Source organism: Agelaius phoeniceus, chromosome 1, assembly GCF_051311805.1.
Source record: "Agelaius phoeniceus isolate bAgePho1 chromosome 1, bAgePho1.hap1, whole genome shotgun sequence".
NCBI lineage: Eukaryota > Metazoa > Chordata > Aves > Passeriformes > Icteridae > Agelaius > Agelaius phoeniceus.
Window position 1 is genome coordinate 35,702,364 of NC_135265.1, and position 17,487 is coordinate 35,719,850.

At 38.5% G+C, this 17,487-nt stretch overlaps 1 protein-coding gene across 1 annotated transcript in view; it reads left to right on the forward strand.

Annotated features, from left to right (window-relative positions):
* The window catches only part of CHN2 (chimerin 2), a 159,948-nt gene that overhangs the window by 69,391 nt on the left and 73,070 nt on the right, over positions 1–17,487 (forward strand). The window contains exon 3 of the mRNA XM_054641929.2: positions 5,517–5,572. Within this exon, the coding sequence (XP_054497904.1) occupies positions 5,517–5,572 (56 nt within the window). The remainder of the gene's footprint in view (positions 1–5,516; positions 5,573–17,487) is intronic.

Genomic DNA, 17,487 nt, shown 5'->3' on the forward strand with positions numbered 1-17,487 from the left:
TTTACTGCCTACTTAACAATTATTTTCAATGTATTTTCCCTAGTAATTTTTAAAATTTTGCTAACATACTAGTAAGATACTTTGCATATAGTTTTGATTTCTTATTTTAAGTCCTGGATAAATTTAGGTGACTATGTTGCCTTTTACTGATGTCAAGATCAAGGCTTCAATCCTTCTAGCTTCTAAACAAAGGCAGATTTTCCTGTTTATGCCAACGAAGTATTCGAATAAACAGTGTTGCACGTGTCCATGGACAAATACTAATCAAAGTGCAACAGTTTCCAGATCTCAAGCCTTACTGTTTTGACATAATGTAAAAATTTGATTCAGCTATATTTGGAAAACATGAACACTTCTAGTGAAGAAGATCCTCACTCACTTGTGAGGAATTGTTGGACTTTCACGGGTCACAAAGTTTTTCAGACTTTTTCTGATAGCCCTGGGACACAGACAATAAAAGAAATGGCAAGAATAATTTCATATTAACAGGAAGGAACCTGGGAAAAAGTTTGGAAAGTTTCTAGCAGCCAGCAGTCTCTAGGCAGTGGGTTTGATTGCATTTTCACCTGAGAAGCAGATCAACTAATAACAGATTTCTTGCATTGTTCCAATAACAGATTTTTTTTTGTAGTCTGCCATATGTTGGAAGTATTATAGAAAACAGTATTTTGCCATTTTACCATCTCTGAGGTAGTAAATAAAGGAAGATAAGAATCACAGAATGTGGGTTGGCAGGGCTTCTGGGGGAGCTGATCTGGCTTCCCACTCGAAGCATGACTGGGAGTTGTCCGCTCTAGAGCAGAGCAGCCATGGCTTTACATAACTGAGTCCTGAAAAGCTGCAAGGGTAGAACCTTTGTGGATAACCTGCTCCACTACTGCACTGCCCTCTTAGAGGACAAACTGTTTACCCTACCTGCTTCTCAGGAGGAGTAGGCAATTTGTTTGACTGAAAGAGCATAGTTATTGCTGGTTGCCAGCCTCAGCACGTATGTGCTTGAATTTTGAAGAGATGTAAAACCACTTTTTTCCTCCTTTTACCCCTGTTGAGATTGGCATGTGCTGAGTCAGTCATGTGTCAATGCCACTTAAATGTTTGTTTGCATTATTCAAGACAAGTGTGTTGGTGGGAAGCAAAGTGGCAAGGCACAGAGCATCAGCTGATGCCATGCTCCAGCTCCTCACGAAGTTTCCCTGCCTTCTGTCCTTCATCAAATAATAGGCACAGTGTCCGAGACTCATTTTTGTTAGAAATTAAGTCTTTGTTTCAGCCAAGCACTTAGGTTCCTAATTAAGCATGTGAGTAATCCTGCAGAAATAGGACAGCTCATATTGTTCAAGCTCAGCACATGGATAAAAAATGCCTGACTGAGATGAGGCTGAGGAGGTGAAACTGAGGAACTCTGCGAAACATTCTGAGACAGAAGGCGGTGTGTTTGTGTTTCCTTGCTGCTTTATAAAAGCCGTGATAGGATTTTTTCCTCTCCGCTGGAGCGTCACTGAACACTCATCATAGGTGAGTTAAAGGAGAAAGCTTGAGGTCCTGACACATTGCAGAATGAAAAAAAAAAAGTATGAAGAAAGGGTGATAGCCCTTCTTCCCTGGCAGAAAAGGAGTAAGTGCTGATTTTTGCATGTGACCCCTTTGTTTCTTAGGCAGATTGGATTTTGGAATTAGACAGTTCTTCCTAAAACATACTGTAGAATTTCCCTATTTCATCCCCTGAGACAAGACTCGTGCTCTAACAGGAACAAAAGAGAGAAAGATATATTCTAACCAGCTACTTTACATCTCAAAGAAATGTTCCTCAAGTAATGCAATAATAAATTTAAGTTTTGTTAACGCTGTAAGTTCCAATGTGACTATAATACTATGAATGCTGGCAAGTTATCTGAAGTATGAACCTGATAAAAGTGTTCAAGGGTCAAATAGAAGCCACTGCATTTTTCTGTGCTGAATTTTTGCCTCATATTTAATGTGTATTATTACTGTGCATTTCATTTGCATCTGATGCTGAACAAAAAACCACTCCCAGTCTGATGCAGTTCTCTGAGAGCAGTAATAATACATTTTCTTTTTGCATGCAATTGACTTTTTATAAGGTTAATTTTCTCAGGGCTAAAATAATAATGCATCATTATGTTTGAGTGTCATCTTTTCTATGATCACAGTGGGTTTGTCTGTAACCTGCCTGTCAGTTCTAAAAGCTGGAATTGACTGGGTCAGATGTCAATCACTGCTTGCCACTGCATTAAATAAGTGTGGTTTTCTATTATTTCACTTAACCATGGTCTTATACATTGAATTCTGTTTTAAGATTTTCAGAGATGGGAAAATGAGGCAGAAAGGCAAGGATTGTTTGCCATTTGAGCAAGTAGGTGAGAGATATGTGCCTTCTGAATCTTTGACTATCCCCTGGACTGTGCTGGGGTCTCAGCAATGTCAGCCTCACTGCCAGTGCCCAGCACTTTGGAAAAAGTGTATAATGAGATCAGGCAGAGCTGCAGGATGTTCAGCACTTCTGAAAATGAGGTCACTTAATGAGGTGTCTGTGCTCATTGGAACTTAGCTGTAGGGCACATTTTTCTCAAGTCACCTTAGCCATAATACTGCACTGTATTCATAGCCCATTAGCAGGATTTCTCACAGCAATCATTTGAAGCAGAAACAGCAGAGACCTTTCTAAGGGAAAGCACCGCTTTTGGTAGGGTCACACTGGCTTTGCTCCTTGATGCCTTAGTCTGGGAGACACTGCCTTCCTTGTTTTCCACTTCACTGAACTTCCACTGTTGTTTTACCTTTTCCACCCTTGCCTTACTGTGTGTCCTTACTGGGAATCCTTGGCAGCTGTGTGTCTGTCTGTCTGGTCCTTCTCTGTTGTTTGTCTCCCCCTGAGCTGCTCGATGTCCCTTACCACAGTGCCACTGGTGGTTTTCAGTCCTTTCTCTGCTCCCAGTCTCTCTTCTCTCCCTCCATCTAATGGTTCTGTGTCTCCCTCCAATTGTTCCACTGGTTTGTCTTTCTGTCAGTTTAATAATTATCAATTTAGAACTAATATAGCCAAGTGTGAATTTTTTGTCCTTCAGAGGAAACCATTTCCCATTTCCAGCATTTTCAGTTTTGATCATGCTCGGGCCATTTTCTCATCCAGTACATTTAGCATAAAATTTTTAATTATTTATTTGTATAGTTATAATCTATGTTTTCTTCTGATGTATTTCTAAATCAGATATGTTTCTCAGTTCATATTATTGCACAAATTAATTACCCACCTCTCTCTGAGAACAACAGCAACCTTTTCCACTCTATTCAAAATACAGTTGCTAAGATGATTTGTCTTCCTTGCACTCATCATGAATCCTTGCACTGATTTATCCCACTACATCCTATAAACATCCAGTTTTTTGTGTTTGCTTTCATGTCTTTCATGTCTGTATCTGCCCTTTCCTGTTAATCATTCCTTCCTTTGTTTTGTTAAATGCTGACTCTTCTCCCCACCATTGCTTATTTGGTGTTGTCAGCCTCAGAGATCCTCTTGGTCATGTTAGAGAGCTCATTGCTTTTTTCATTTCTCAAAAATATAGCACATCACAAGATAGGCTTCCTGTGTGTTCTTCAGACCTACTTGTTTTACATGACTCTTATCAAAGCTGTCTTAGAAACTCCACTAGCTTAATTGGCTGTGTCAGTCTATGTTTAAAAGATTTGATTATTGAAAAATGGAATTTTTATGAAGTATGATTTTTCAGTTAAAATTCTAATTAATTAAATGGGGAAATAGATAATTTACTTTAAATGAGAAGCAGTCTATTCTTGTCATATTTTGAATCCTTAGAGTTCCTTCTCTCCACTGGAAATGGAGGGAAGGAAAAAATTGTTATTTTCCTCTTGGATGTGTTTAGTTTTAAGCATCATTAACTTGCTCAATCAGTGGTTATGCTCATTTCAGACATTCAGAAGTTAATTTTAAAATTGTGCTATTGGGCTCCAGAATAATCAGAGGTTTAAAAAACAATCTGTGGGTTTTGAACAAAATTTTCATGCATTGTTTGACACTTTATTCAGATACACAAGTCGGTTGATCACAAAAGAGTAGAAGTCTTTGAATCTTAGTCACATAATTACAAGAGGTAAGAAAGACCATATTTATCATGGAGCTATCAAAATATTATCAAGTTATCATAAATCTTGTGCAAAAGTAGCAGGAGATCTGACAGTGCTGAATGATGCAGAGTAAATCCAAAGCCTTAGTAGAAATTTAGAGCTGGATCACATCCAGCATTAAAATTGGTAAGGAATATAAGAAGTGATGAACAGTTTTTCAGTGCCTCTCCCAGGAACCAGGGATGAAGGCTGGATCAGTTAAAGAAGAGAGGTTATGGGTTTTTCTACTTTGATGTGAGCAGGAAGCAGGAGCCCCCAAAGCTTTCACGTCCCACTGAGTTTTGTGTGAGAAACTTGGGTGCAGGCTGAGGATTTCCCCACTCTCCAGACTTCCTTGCTTCTAGAAGAGAAGTTAAAGAGAAGGGGGGGAAAGGTGCTGCCTCAATTCACACCTTTTCAATTCACTTTCTGCAACAGAGTTTCTATGTTTATCAAAGCTAGAGACATTTCTATGGCTCCCATAATCTACCACCTTTCAGGGCATAATCCTGAGCTTCACTAGCATTGTGAATAAACGTGTCCTGGAAACTCAGTCTTTTAAAAAAATTCATGGGCATGACATGATCTTTCCAAATACAAGAAGGTCAGCATAACAGCAGGCCTTTCTCAAGGGAGGCAATCCAAACCTCTGGGATTTTTACTGGAGTTATGGAGAGACAGTCTGTCTGTGCTGGAATTGATTACTGTCATTGCATGTCAGCTTCTTCTCACAACTCTGCAGTGGAAGGGAGGGAGAGGATCTCATTAAATACATGCAGTGAAGAGTCTAGGGGCCAGGCAGCATGTACCCCTAGCCCCAGGTCTCTCTCCTGCAGCCCTCAGAAGATTTGCAAAATTGATCCAGGGCCATTTGAATAGGGCATAATTGCTCTGAAAGGAATGTTTGCTTGCTCTTCAGTAATTGCCAGTATATCTTGAAATAAATAATGAGATTGTGATGAGCCCATTCAAAGGTATTGAACTTTTTCTTGGCCTATCCAAAAAACTCCTGGTGTTACTGGTAAACAATCTGTTCTTGGGTTGTTACAGCATGGTGTATGCAAAAGTGAGATTTTATCCTGAGAAAGACCTAGTGGGTCTTTCTGGCTAGTCTTCCCTGGTACAGAAATGTAAAAACCAGTACAAAAGGGTAATACTTCTAAAAGTTAAGGCATTGACCACTTCAGTTAGTTTGCCAGTCAACAACCGATTTTCATATAAATGACTTAGACACACTGAAATTCCTCATTTTGCTGTCATCATCTTAACATTTGCATTTTTCTCTGCAGCCCCCGGCTAAAAAGACTCATCTGAATAAAAGTTTGTGTATGTTGCCATTTTCTAATGATCTGTACATTTTTTGTGTTTGACAGTGTATCAATTGCAACAAGAGGCACCACGTCCCAAGAGGATCATTTGTCCTCGGGAGGTCAGTTCTTTTGCTCTACCTTGTTATATCTGATGAATTGTCAGCAGCATATGATCACCAAAACATCTTTGGTGCAGTCTGGGGGTGTTATATGCTTTAACTTTTCTATGCCATTATTTTATATAATCATTTCCCTTAAGGCTGATTAATTAGGAATGGCAGCCTCATTCTACCACTAGAAGCACCTTTATTAGACAAGTACTCGCCCATCATTGTTTAGTGTGCTTTTCTGTGTACTACCTAAAGTTTTGAGTTTCCTTGTCAAAATGAGGATGCATTTTTCTTCCTGCATCTGCATAATAACGTCTGTGTGATATGTTTCAACATGATACATATAGCTTCAGTTTGTTGAATGCTTCCTGCCAAGTACTATCTTCAAGTTAAAATACTGAAATGATAGCCAGGTAACTCTGTTCTCTCACAGAGACCTTGAAAATTATAGAATATTTAGAAATCTGCTGCAGGTTTGGCTGAGTCATCTTTCTGCTTGTTTTCTTCTTCTGTATTTATTTCTCCATTTCTACTTGCTTTGGTATATAAGTTCATCACCCTGCGTGGCATAATAGTAACAGAAAACATGTAGATGTCTCTGCTCAATGAAAAAAACTGCAATAGTTTTATCTCCTATAATGTCAGGGGCAAATTTTGTGCAAACAGACATGCAATACTAGCAGTAGAAGTACTAAACACATGAAGCGATTGCACAGGGTGTAAAAGATGATGTGCAGGAAGATAGAAACCACAGCTCATCAGTGTGATATTCAGCTCTACTCCTGGGCATCATCCTGAGCTCTGTCCTGCTTCCTACACTGTGTGCCCATGAAAGCACAGTCCTAGCACCTCTCAGACATTTACATACTGTCTCAAAACACTTCTGTGTGAGGCAGGAGGTTTTGCAGCAAGGCACAGGTACTTGCCTGGGTTCATGAAGAAAATCCATCACAAATCCAGGAACTGAGTACAGTTTACCAGAGCCTTAACTAAAAGAGATCTGCGTTTTTCTCTCAAGTGCCCTCTACTAGTTGCAGGGCAGGGAGAGGCTCTTGGCCTCAGTGGGGAAGCCTTCAAGTCCTGTCAGTTTGGGATGGTCTCAAGACATACACACAGAAGGACAAGCAAGCCACCAGGGTGGGTGAACCCTTGTGTCATCCTTTCTCCCTGTCAAAGACAAGGCTTGGGGAGCAGAAGCATGTGCTAGCCCTCTGGGACTTCAGTGCACATGTGCTGACAGGTTTATCCAGACCTTCCTCTCTGAAGTCCTCATGCAAACCAAAGGACACTGAGACCTCTGTGGCTGGTATGGTATTCTTTAAAAAGAAGGACAGTAAGGTTTTTACTGAATTAATATCACATAACAGATATCAAACTAGTCACGGTATAGTAAAAAATAAAAAGTTTTTAAGGTAAAAAATTAAGGTAAACAATTAATTTTCTTCCAGTACAGCCTTAGAAGAGTTTCTTTCTTTTCTTGATATAATAGTGTATCTATTTATTATCTATTTCATATTGAGACTACTTTGAGGAAGGACTTACCTTTAGAAAAACTGATTAATAAGCACTGAATGCTTAAAAAACCATGTCTACAATATGAACTCATCTTTGTGGGAATACAAATTAATCGGTAAAAGTTTAATCCAAAATATATTATGCTAACTCAAATTTAAGCATCTTCTATTTTGCCTCCATGAGAGAAAATTTGAATCAAGGTAAAATAGTCAAAGTAATGTAGCAATTGTATTCTTGTTCTAGAAACAAGGTTATATACACAAGGGAAGTGAATGTGCAGCTGTGAGTTCCTTACCAGTGTCCTGTATCTAACTTAGTTCTTTGAACTCAAGACCATGTTATGTACAACAGAAAGTATCCTCTTTACATAATGTTTAAACACCAAACATATTCAGGTCACCTCCAGAGATTTGCAGAAAGAAGCTAAGGTCTCATTACTTAAATAAACACATAATTGACATAGCAGGACATAACAAAATAAGCAAAAGATGTTTGTTTCACATAGTCTGGGTTTGGTCCTAACTAATGAACCATTTTCAGTTGCTCACTTCATAGACTGCAGGGTCCTATTTTGAGCTGTTGGGAATTTTGTCTTAAGTTAGTTAAACTGCTGAAAATACAGAGACTTTGTTTAGGATATGGTATATAAAGCAGTATGAATTCCCACAAATATGACCTTTGGTTCTTGTTTCTTGGATTTTGAATCTTTGTGTAGCTCAGTTGTATGTGTTCACAGCCTGATTGCCAGAAACACAGATTCTCTGACCCAAGAGCCAAAAATCCACCATGACACTGCTGATGTCCATTATTTTTGCATATAGCTGGGGAGGTGGGGCAGATGGGATGTCCTGATACCTAGAAGATGTCAACATACACAAATATGTGGTTCAAATTATCAGTTTATATTATGAAGTAGAACTACACAGTGATTTTATAGAGCATCACAGATTATTTTAGAGAGGAAATTCAGGACTCTGTTCCTATGGCACCTATTACCTTTTTCTTAGCATGCAGTCTGTAAGGTGGGTGTTTTGGGGTTGTTTTCTGATCCTAGTTTGATTTCACTGTCATCTGATGATTTTACAGGCTTGCTTCACTAAAGATGGTGTTTTATTAATACTGAGTTGGCCAGTTACATAGAAAGATCTCAAAATCTAATTTTGTGTTGTTTATTAATTAATAATAATTAATTGGAAATACAGTAGTTATTTAGTACACAACTAAATGATGGTTATCCAGTACCTAGAGAGGTGTCAGCAGGATGTGTGGCTGACAGAAAAGATTTGTCTCTCCATGTGCATATCATAGGGAGTGGACTTTGCCAGGGGTGTTCCCATGTGTAATTTACTATTCAAACTAATTCAAACAAATCTAAAAATTGCAAATAATTTGAAATCCTTCATGCTTATGGGAAGATGTCTTTCATAATTGGCAAATTGTACACTGTTTGCAAGGAAAATGAAGCATCTGCTGCAAACCAAATCTGTAACACATAAACAAGGATAGGTTGTTTTTTTTTTCTTTCACCATTTAGCATTTTCATCATTCCTCCATCTTTTCCATTGTCATCTTTCATATTCTCCACATTCATTTGCTCTTCCATTACTTCTCTGTTGCTCCATAGTCACAGGGGTTTCAGTCTCAGATCTCTGCAGTTCTACCATCTAATTTACGCAGATTTCTTGATAAACTATACTGCAGAGACAGAAATCACCTCTCCTGATATGTACACCACCAGACTAAAAGCTGGGACTGTAAATAAAACATGAACATTTATATCTTTGTGTCTTTGAGCTTTACTATCATAATTTGCCTTTTCTTCTTTTGGTTGCAAAATATCTCGTCAGCAAAAGCAATGGGAATCATATTGAATGAGCCATTCAGGCTTCAGGTATCCAACATCTTTTAATTAATCACCACTGGCAGTGGACTAGTGTGAATATCCTACCTTCCCAATAACATTGGATTTCTGCCAATATCCTCATTTGTAACCATATTCCTTCCAGCAGTGTTTTAATGATTTAGCTTTTAAATACAAAAAGTTCCCTTTAAAAGCGCTGTTCAGATGGTGGAGTAGCTTTTAAATATTGAGTGGTGTAGTGATAGGCACCAAAGAATCCCATCCAGGTTGTGAGGAAGTCATATTGTAAGGTGTCTTTTAGGGTTTATTCTACAGAAATGCTTATGAAAAAAATAAATTCTCAGAAAATAACTCAAGCTTTCAACTTCTTTGTTTTATTCAAAAGGAACATGTCAAATGATTCTTAATTTTAAGAAGCATTTCAGGAATAGATTATTCAAAGTTAAAATATATTTTTAAGAAATTGAGGCTTCAACAAAGTAAAAGAACTAAGGAAGGATTTGGACTATTTTTGGTTAAACAATAGGAACATGCAATTTTTTTTTCGAAGAGTGAATGAGACTTACTCATGGCTGCTTGGGTTATTTGTGTAGAAATATTCATACCTGTGAATAGTATTCCCATTTTGTTCCAAGAAGTCCTTAACTGCTGATAGCAATTTTTGAGGCTGGTGAATTTGTCTGCATTAGACCTTCCACATTCCTAACAGTGCCTTGGCCAAGCCAGTGTCAGCAACACTGAGAAACTCATCTAAATTTCCCTAGTGTAGACAAAGCCTTAGAGCCCTAACTTATATTATTGTGTAGAAAAATGTCAGTTAATTGCCTTCCTTGTCATTCTGAATTCCAGATAGGTTGTGTCAGAAGTGAGAGATCATTGTTTCTGCCTTTACAGCACAAAAATTATGGTTTCTTGACTAAAAACAAATACAATTACAAAAGGGAGACTGTTCTCTGGAAAATAATAAAAAAAAAAAATTCTTTTTGCTTAAGTCATTGTAAGAGATTAAAATAATGATGGCATATTAGAGTTTACTGCTGAGAGTCTTTAACCATCCAGAGGGTCAGAAACTGTTCTGACCCTCTGGGGATCCATTACCTAGATTTATCAAAACAAGTGTACAAATAGTGGCATTTCATGGAGCATAACTGTTGAAATGGTCACTAGCAGGTCTCTAAAGCTGTTGCCCTCTTGTGCATTACTGGCTGCAAATATACAGGATTATTGAACTTCTCCAAAACTGACCTGTTGCAAATTTGCTCAGTTCTCCCCAGAGTTTCTTCTGAAGCATGGGATTCAAGCTGAGAACAATGCAATAAGAAGAGAATAATTTAAACAACTGCAATATTAAAAACAGTGGTACTTGTACTAGTCCTTCTTTCAGATACAACAGTACTTTATATTTGTACATTAGGAAAAGTTTGTGATTAGGCGAGCTTGAGCAAGGTTGTTAAAATTCAGCCTTACTAAGATATTGAATAGTTTATCTGAGTGGATAATAAGTATTTAATCCTTGCAATAAGTCTTCCATGAATTCTCTTATTCTACTCACTTATTGACCTTTACAAGCTGAATATTTTCTCTTTGCCTCTGCCCTCATCTTCCTAAAAACAATTTCTATGCTGTGGTAAAGTACTAGAGAGCTGTAATAGGGCATTGAAATTGGCCATAAAATTGGTGGTAAATAATGGGAGTAAATGGGAATTTTCATGGCACTTGTTCAAATCACTCTACTGCAAAAAGTCAGACACTGCCACGAGGTGTCTTTTACTGTCAGTCCTCAGAGCTTATCTGAGATAATTCAGAATATTATATTATCTTTCCCTTAGAAAGAAACCTCAGAACACACACAGTGACACACCAAGAGACCCCATTAGCAAGCAATTAAGTGAAAATTAGCAAAATAGTGCTGAAAACTGTTTGTGTTAATGAAAATGTTTGTACATATAAGACTTAATGGAGCCTATATTTTCAAATTCTTATAATATTGCTGATGCTTTAATTGTGTGTTTATAATCCTCTTTATGATAGAAACAAAGAGGACACAGCAGTAGTCTGTGGGCAAATGGAGGTAAAGAGCAATTTTGAATAGACATTGACAAAAGGAGGAAAGTTCTTCAGCTGAAACCCATAGCAAGGGAGTGGGAAGCCTGGCTGCCCTGGTGGTGGCTGAGAATATTTGAAGGCCAGGAAAGGTGTTCAGTTTAACTGGTGCAGAGGGCCTGTGGAATGTCAAAATATATTGTATCCAGCATCCCTCTAAACTGGCTACCTGCAGGTATTTCTAAATAAATTTCTAAATAAAAATGTTATTTTTCTGTAGTATCTCCATAGTGAATTTTGCCCCACAGAATGCCTGTGGTTTGCCGCTGAAGGGAAAGAGAGAAGGGGGCTGGAATATTGCTTGCCCAAAATTCCCTTGTATTCATCATATCAGAGAAATTTGCTGGTGCTTTTTTCCAGGGCATTTTAGTGACTGACAGGAAATCTCATCTCTCCTAGAGTCCACGAGCAGTCTCTGTCTGCTGCAGTAGTGAGGTGGTGGAGCACTCAGACGAAGCCACATCATTCTCATTTTAACAGTCCATTGACTACTGAAGAGAGAAGAAATCTTCCTAATTATTCTGCAGGCATGATAGTAAATATTTCAGTTAAGTAGTTACAGCTAAACAAAACTAGAAGAGGTTTATCTGTTTCACTTGACTTTCCTCAGTTTTGATTTACTAATGGCTAGGTTATGATTTGCAAATTAGACTAGTGCTCATCTTCATCAGAGGAATACAGTATGAACCAGTCGGTGCGTTCATTGATCACTGTGAAATGGAAAAGTTAAAACCATCTTTTTGGAAGACATGATAGCAAGCTCTGACTTGTTTGATGAGCACAAACTGTAGGTAGCTGTCTTTATGGACTGATGAACATGCTAATTATCCCTCTGGGTTTGCTTGAAATCTTTGCAAAGTTTCACGCTCCCTTCCATCACTCCTTGGAAGTGCTTGATGTGTGTGTGTGTGTGTCTGTGTTTGTGATTTTTGCTATTCTCATAGATTTTTATTTCCTTTTACATATCCTTTTTACATATCACTCTTTTAAGCTGGTTCTTTTTATTTAGACATGGTGTTGAATATAAGAAGTTTTCAAGCCAAAATAAATGAAAGCCTCTTTCATATCTCGACCTAGATAAAGTTTATCAATAAGCCTACGTGTAGGTGAAAAAGCTATGTGCTTGTACAGGTTTACATACATGTTCCAATTCAGGCCAGTATTCCTTGTGCCTGTAGAAGGGAGTCTTGCTGTCTCTGCTCTCTGACTTTGTGTCTGGTATCTTTTTTCAAGTTTCAAGATGAGGAACTGTCCTGGTTTAACCCCAGCCAGCAGCCAAGACCCACACAACCACTCAGTCACTGCCCCACCAGTAGGATTGGGGAGACAATCAGAATAATAAAAAGTAGAAAGCTCATGGGTTCAGATAAAGACAGCTTAATAGGGAAAGCATAAGCTGCACACACAAGCAAAGCAAAACAAGGAATGAATTCATCAATTCCCATGGGCAGGCAGATGTTCAGCCATCCTCAGGAGAGCAGGGCTCCATCAGGTGTAACAGCTACTTGGGAAGACAAACACCATCACCCCAAATGTCCCCCCTTCCTCCTTCTTCTTCCCACTTTATGTACTGAGCGTGATGTCACATGGTCTGGAATATCCCTTTGGTCACTTGGGATCCTTTGTCCTCACTGTGTTTCCTCCCAGTTTCCCATGCATCCCAGCCCCTCAAAAGCATGGCAGTTCAAAAAGCAGGAAAAGCCTTGGCTCTGTGTAAACCCTGCTCAGCAGTAAAAAAAATTCTCTGTGTTATCAAATGTGTTTTCATCACAAATCCAAAACACGGCCTCATACCAGCCACGGTGAAGAAAATTAATTCTGCCCCAGTCAAAACCAGGAACCCAAAATATTGAGCAACTGATGAATTTGTATTTCCTAATATGAATAAACATAGAAACTCTGAACATCTCTGTCTTCCTTCCTACACTTCCTGTATATGTACGTATCTAGCTAAAGACAAGAATGATCAAATCACTCAGTCACACATATCTTTTTGGAACTGTGGACTGTCATGGCATGCGTCATAGGAATGTTTTAGTGCTTCTCAGCTGTTACAGAAGAATCAAGAGCATTGATGTTGCTTACTGCATTTATCTGCTGCTGCTGGGGATATTTTTCTTCCCGTTTAAATGATCATTCTTAGAAAAAAGGAACATAGTTTAAATGTCGTATTCAAATTTTTCATCCTGCATTCAGGATAACATTGATATTCCTTTTACATTTAATGATGCCCTTACTGACTGAATGGAAGCTGCACAACAAAATAGATGATTCCTGCTTTTGCTGTTGAAATTGTTTGAACCTGACCCTGTGTCCCCTGACTGCTTAGCAGAAGCCTTCTTGATTAAGATTTATTTCATTTTATTTTAGCTCATGTTCAGGGGACCATTATTTTCTTTGCTGCATGAGAAAATGTTTGGATTTTCTTTTCCTATTCAGTCTTGATCTTTTCTGTTAGAGCTGAGTATATATAGAAATATGTCATGGTTTAGTAGCAATAGAGATGTCCGTGTTGGGAGAGATTATTGTTATCTTCTGGAGTTTATAGTGTTTTGTCTGGTGTATTGATTATTGGCTGCTGGTCAGCTTGTTCAAGGGCATAGAAGGTCACTCAAACCTGAGTTAAAAATGCCATTAGAAAAGATGGCTTAAACCAGCTCTTTTGAGAATTTGGCACAAGCAAGTAAGTAAACAAATGGTTTAAATTATTTGAACATAATTTGTCTTTAAAAATGGTAGAAATATCCTTGACTGAGTGGAAATCATAAGTGCTACAGTAACAGTCACATCTGTGGAGCTTCCTGTGTTTCTTTGCTGTGTGTTATCCTTCTGCAAGAGTCATTATGCATTTTGCCTTCTCTGTAGGTTGCAGCATGCCATCAGAGCAGAGATGTGCAGCTTTAAACAGCAGTTAACAAAAACATTCTTTGTGCTCTTTACTCTTGTCTTAAATTATTTTACATTCTTTCTAGTGGTGAAGAACACTGCTACCTTCTCCCTGGTGCTGTAAAATTTTCCACAGAACTTTTTTGTTAGAAGATACTAAATACAATTTGGCACTTCATTATGATGATGATGATGGATTTAAACTGGCTTCTGTTATTTAGTTAAGTGGTGACAAGTTTATCGCTTGAAGGCTTGGCTTTCTCCTCCAGAACAGTTCTCTTGGTGCCTTGCCTTCTCGGTGCTTCCTTCTCTCCTGAGAGCCCCACAGAGGTGGGCAGAGTGTTATTGTTGTTTTAGATGTGGTTTTTACAGCCTTCAAGTCTGCTCCTTGCTTCTCCCTATCTCCTGAGAGCAGTCCAGGCAGAGGTGAGGAATTGGCTGGGCTGTGCTATATTGGGGCCAGAAGAAACTCAAGATGTTGTCATTCTTGGGTCAAGAAGATAGGTTTGCATATCCGTTTTTTAAAGCCTTGAAAAAGACTTCTTGAGGATTCTTGACTGCCTCTACTTGTGTTAGTGTTAGTTAGTGTTTAATTATTTTTAACATTTTTCTAAGTTATCTCTTCTTTTTTAGCAGTTTAAGCCTCTTTCTTCTTGTCACATCTAGTCAACACAGAGACAACAAATCTATTTCCTCTGGAAAGCAGCCTTCTTTATACCTTTCTGCAACAGCCCCTCTCTGTCTTCTGTTCTTTAGGCCAGTCTTTCTTCATGTCTTTTCACAGTTGTTACATTCCTGCTCACTCCATTTGTTTGCTCCAGACCTTCCTGAGATGTGGTGTCGAACCCACAGTCAGTATTCCATCTAGAGACTTTCTGAGTGGACATCCCAAGGAGAGGATTCTTCTAAGATGTCTTGTCAGCTGCATTCTTGAGTTTGTGCCTCAGCATGACACTCTGGGTTTGGCAGTTTTTGCTGCAGACAGCATCCAGTGATTCAAGTAATCTATTGATCTGTAACGATGGCAGGATCCTTTTCTGCAGAGATCTGTCTGTCGTTGGCCCTCTGGTGTTTTGAACAGGTTTGACATGTAGCTCCCAGCTACTTTCCTGGAGGCACTGTATTTCCTTCCTTGCTGTCTCGTGGCTAAATGTGCTTCCTTCAAGTGGCCACGAGGCTGGTGCCTCTGTGATTGACTGATCAAAGGAGATGCACACTTCCAAACCATTCGTGTCCCCTTTCTCTCTGCACAGCTTCTGGCACATGGGCAGTGCAGGTGGAATTTGTTCTGAGGCCTTGGGCATTGCTGGTTTCTTTCTGAGGAACGCCTTTGCTCCTCCATCACCACACAATCACAGTACAGGAATGTACTCAAGAAGTTACATGTGACAATGACTGAAAATCTAAAGGGAGAAAACCATCTTTTCATTATATAGGGGCACTGTAAGTTCCACAACTTGGCTGGGGACTAGAGATATTGTGTTGCTGCTATTCCTACTGACAAAATTAGCAACAGACTTCGTGGTGGGAAACATTTTACAAAACCCAGAGTTGTTTCTCTTTGAAAACACTGGTGCCAGAAAGCCATGGCACTGGCACATGGCACATTAGCCTGATAAGGTAATTAAGAGAAAAATAGTTAAAAGGTAAAAGAAAAAAAGATAAATATTTCCCCTCCAAAAAAATGTTTTCTCAAATTGCTTAAGAATCATTGGTGTGAAATAATTTGTCCTATTTGGAAAGAATTTTAGACATCCTAATTGATCTAAGGAGAATTTTTCTCCTTAAAAATGCAGAGGCAAAAAAAAAAAGGTTTTATAGGAGTAAGGAAATACAGCATAGTTTTCCTTCATTCCCTTTAATAGGGGCTTGCAATTTCCCTTAATCCATTTTGGTTGTTGATTGTGGGTATAAAGTTTGCAGTGGGCTTATGATAAATCTGCCAAAAGCTGAACAATACAGACAATAAACTCCTTTTCTTTACAGTCTGTTTTTTACTGGGCTTGTCTTGAAAGCTTCTCTTCCAACCGTTCTATTTCTCTTTATGTCAAACTGAGCTGAAAAACATATTTATATCCAGTCAACCAGAGTTACTGAAAAATAATTAGGATTATTCCAAACAGAAAATATATCAGATTAAACTTCCTTTGGGAAAATGCCTCACTGCCTGTGCTGAGTAAACACGCCAACATTATTAACTCGTGGATCTTGTTTCCCTGTTCTTTCTGTATTTTGAAGAACATAGAACAAGGTGCAGCTACCACCTTATTGTTTCTTTCTGAAACAATATTTATATTCTCATCATGGATGTATTAAGGTAGTGGCTGAAATGGGTCCACAGTACACAATGCTACACTGTGCTGTCCCTTCTGACTTAGAGAATTGCTGTCCTAGGGGGATTTCTAAACTTTCGTTCCAGCATTTCTAGATTTCAGCTCTGGCCACTGGATAAGGAAATATGTCTTGTGCAATGAAGCTGAAGAGAAATTAAATTTTTCTGAAATTAGGGTTATTTTATTTTTGTGGTGATACTTAGGCAGAAGGAATTCTTCAGGGTATCTTGAACTCTTCAGTTCAGTGTGGCTTGGATGTCAGGGCCTGCAAAGAAAATCTGACACATTAGGGGATGCTCACCTCCTGCCTGCATGATTCCCAGTAGTTTTGTAAGGAGTTATTTTGCAGAGTGGTGTGTGATTTTAATACAATAATCTGTACGAGAATATGTCATGCTACGGCTAAACCATCCTGGCCAGAAGAGGAGCCACAAATCCCAGTGCATTGAAATTCAATAAACTTTGAAATTATGTAAATATACTATATTGAATTAGCTCAGATAGCTAGTTCATTTTAAGAAGGCTTATTTTCTTCTCAGTGTTGACATCAAACCCAAGTACAACCTTGAAGGATATGCTGTAAAAATTGTAAAAGATTATGTAAAACTAGACTGTGAACAATTAAGGGGTTTTTGGAGGTTGGGGAGAGGCAATCAGGTTTGGCAGGCTGGCAGTCAAGGCTGGAGTATGCAGAATCTCTCAAACACAAGCTTCCAAAGGCTTTTGTAGAGTGCCAGGAGAGCTGTGCAGGGTTTCATTTCTCTTTGAGCATGCATCAAGATGAGATGTCATTGAATGTTGCTAGCTTTGTAAGATTACTGGATTAGTAGTGATTTAGGTTGTTTTACCATACATCTTATTTCTTGATCAATGTGACATGAGTTTTAAACAATTTTGGCATTCACTGGTTTTTCACAACGTATACAACTATGAATTTCATTAGTGATTTTCAGCATATTCCCCATGGCTTCTGGAACAACAGCCAGAAATGCCTACTCTGGAAGAACATTTTTGGTTTGAAATTGGCAATAATGCCTTTTTTCAAGCCAAAAAATTATCATCTCACTTTTGAATTGAAAGCTGCCACATACTTTCAGTGGAGAGGGAGAAACCATGTAATTTATCTTCTGTATGGGGGAAGTAAAAGCAAGCTGTGATGCTCTTCAAGGCAAAATACGTTTTCACTAGTGAAGAGCTGTAGTTTGCCTTATGTAATTTTCCTCATT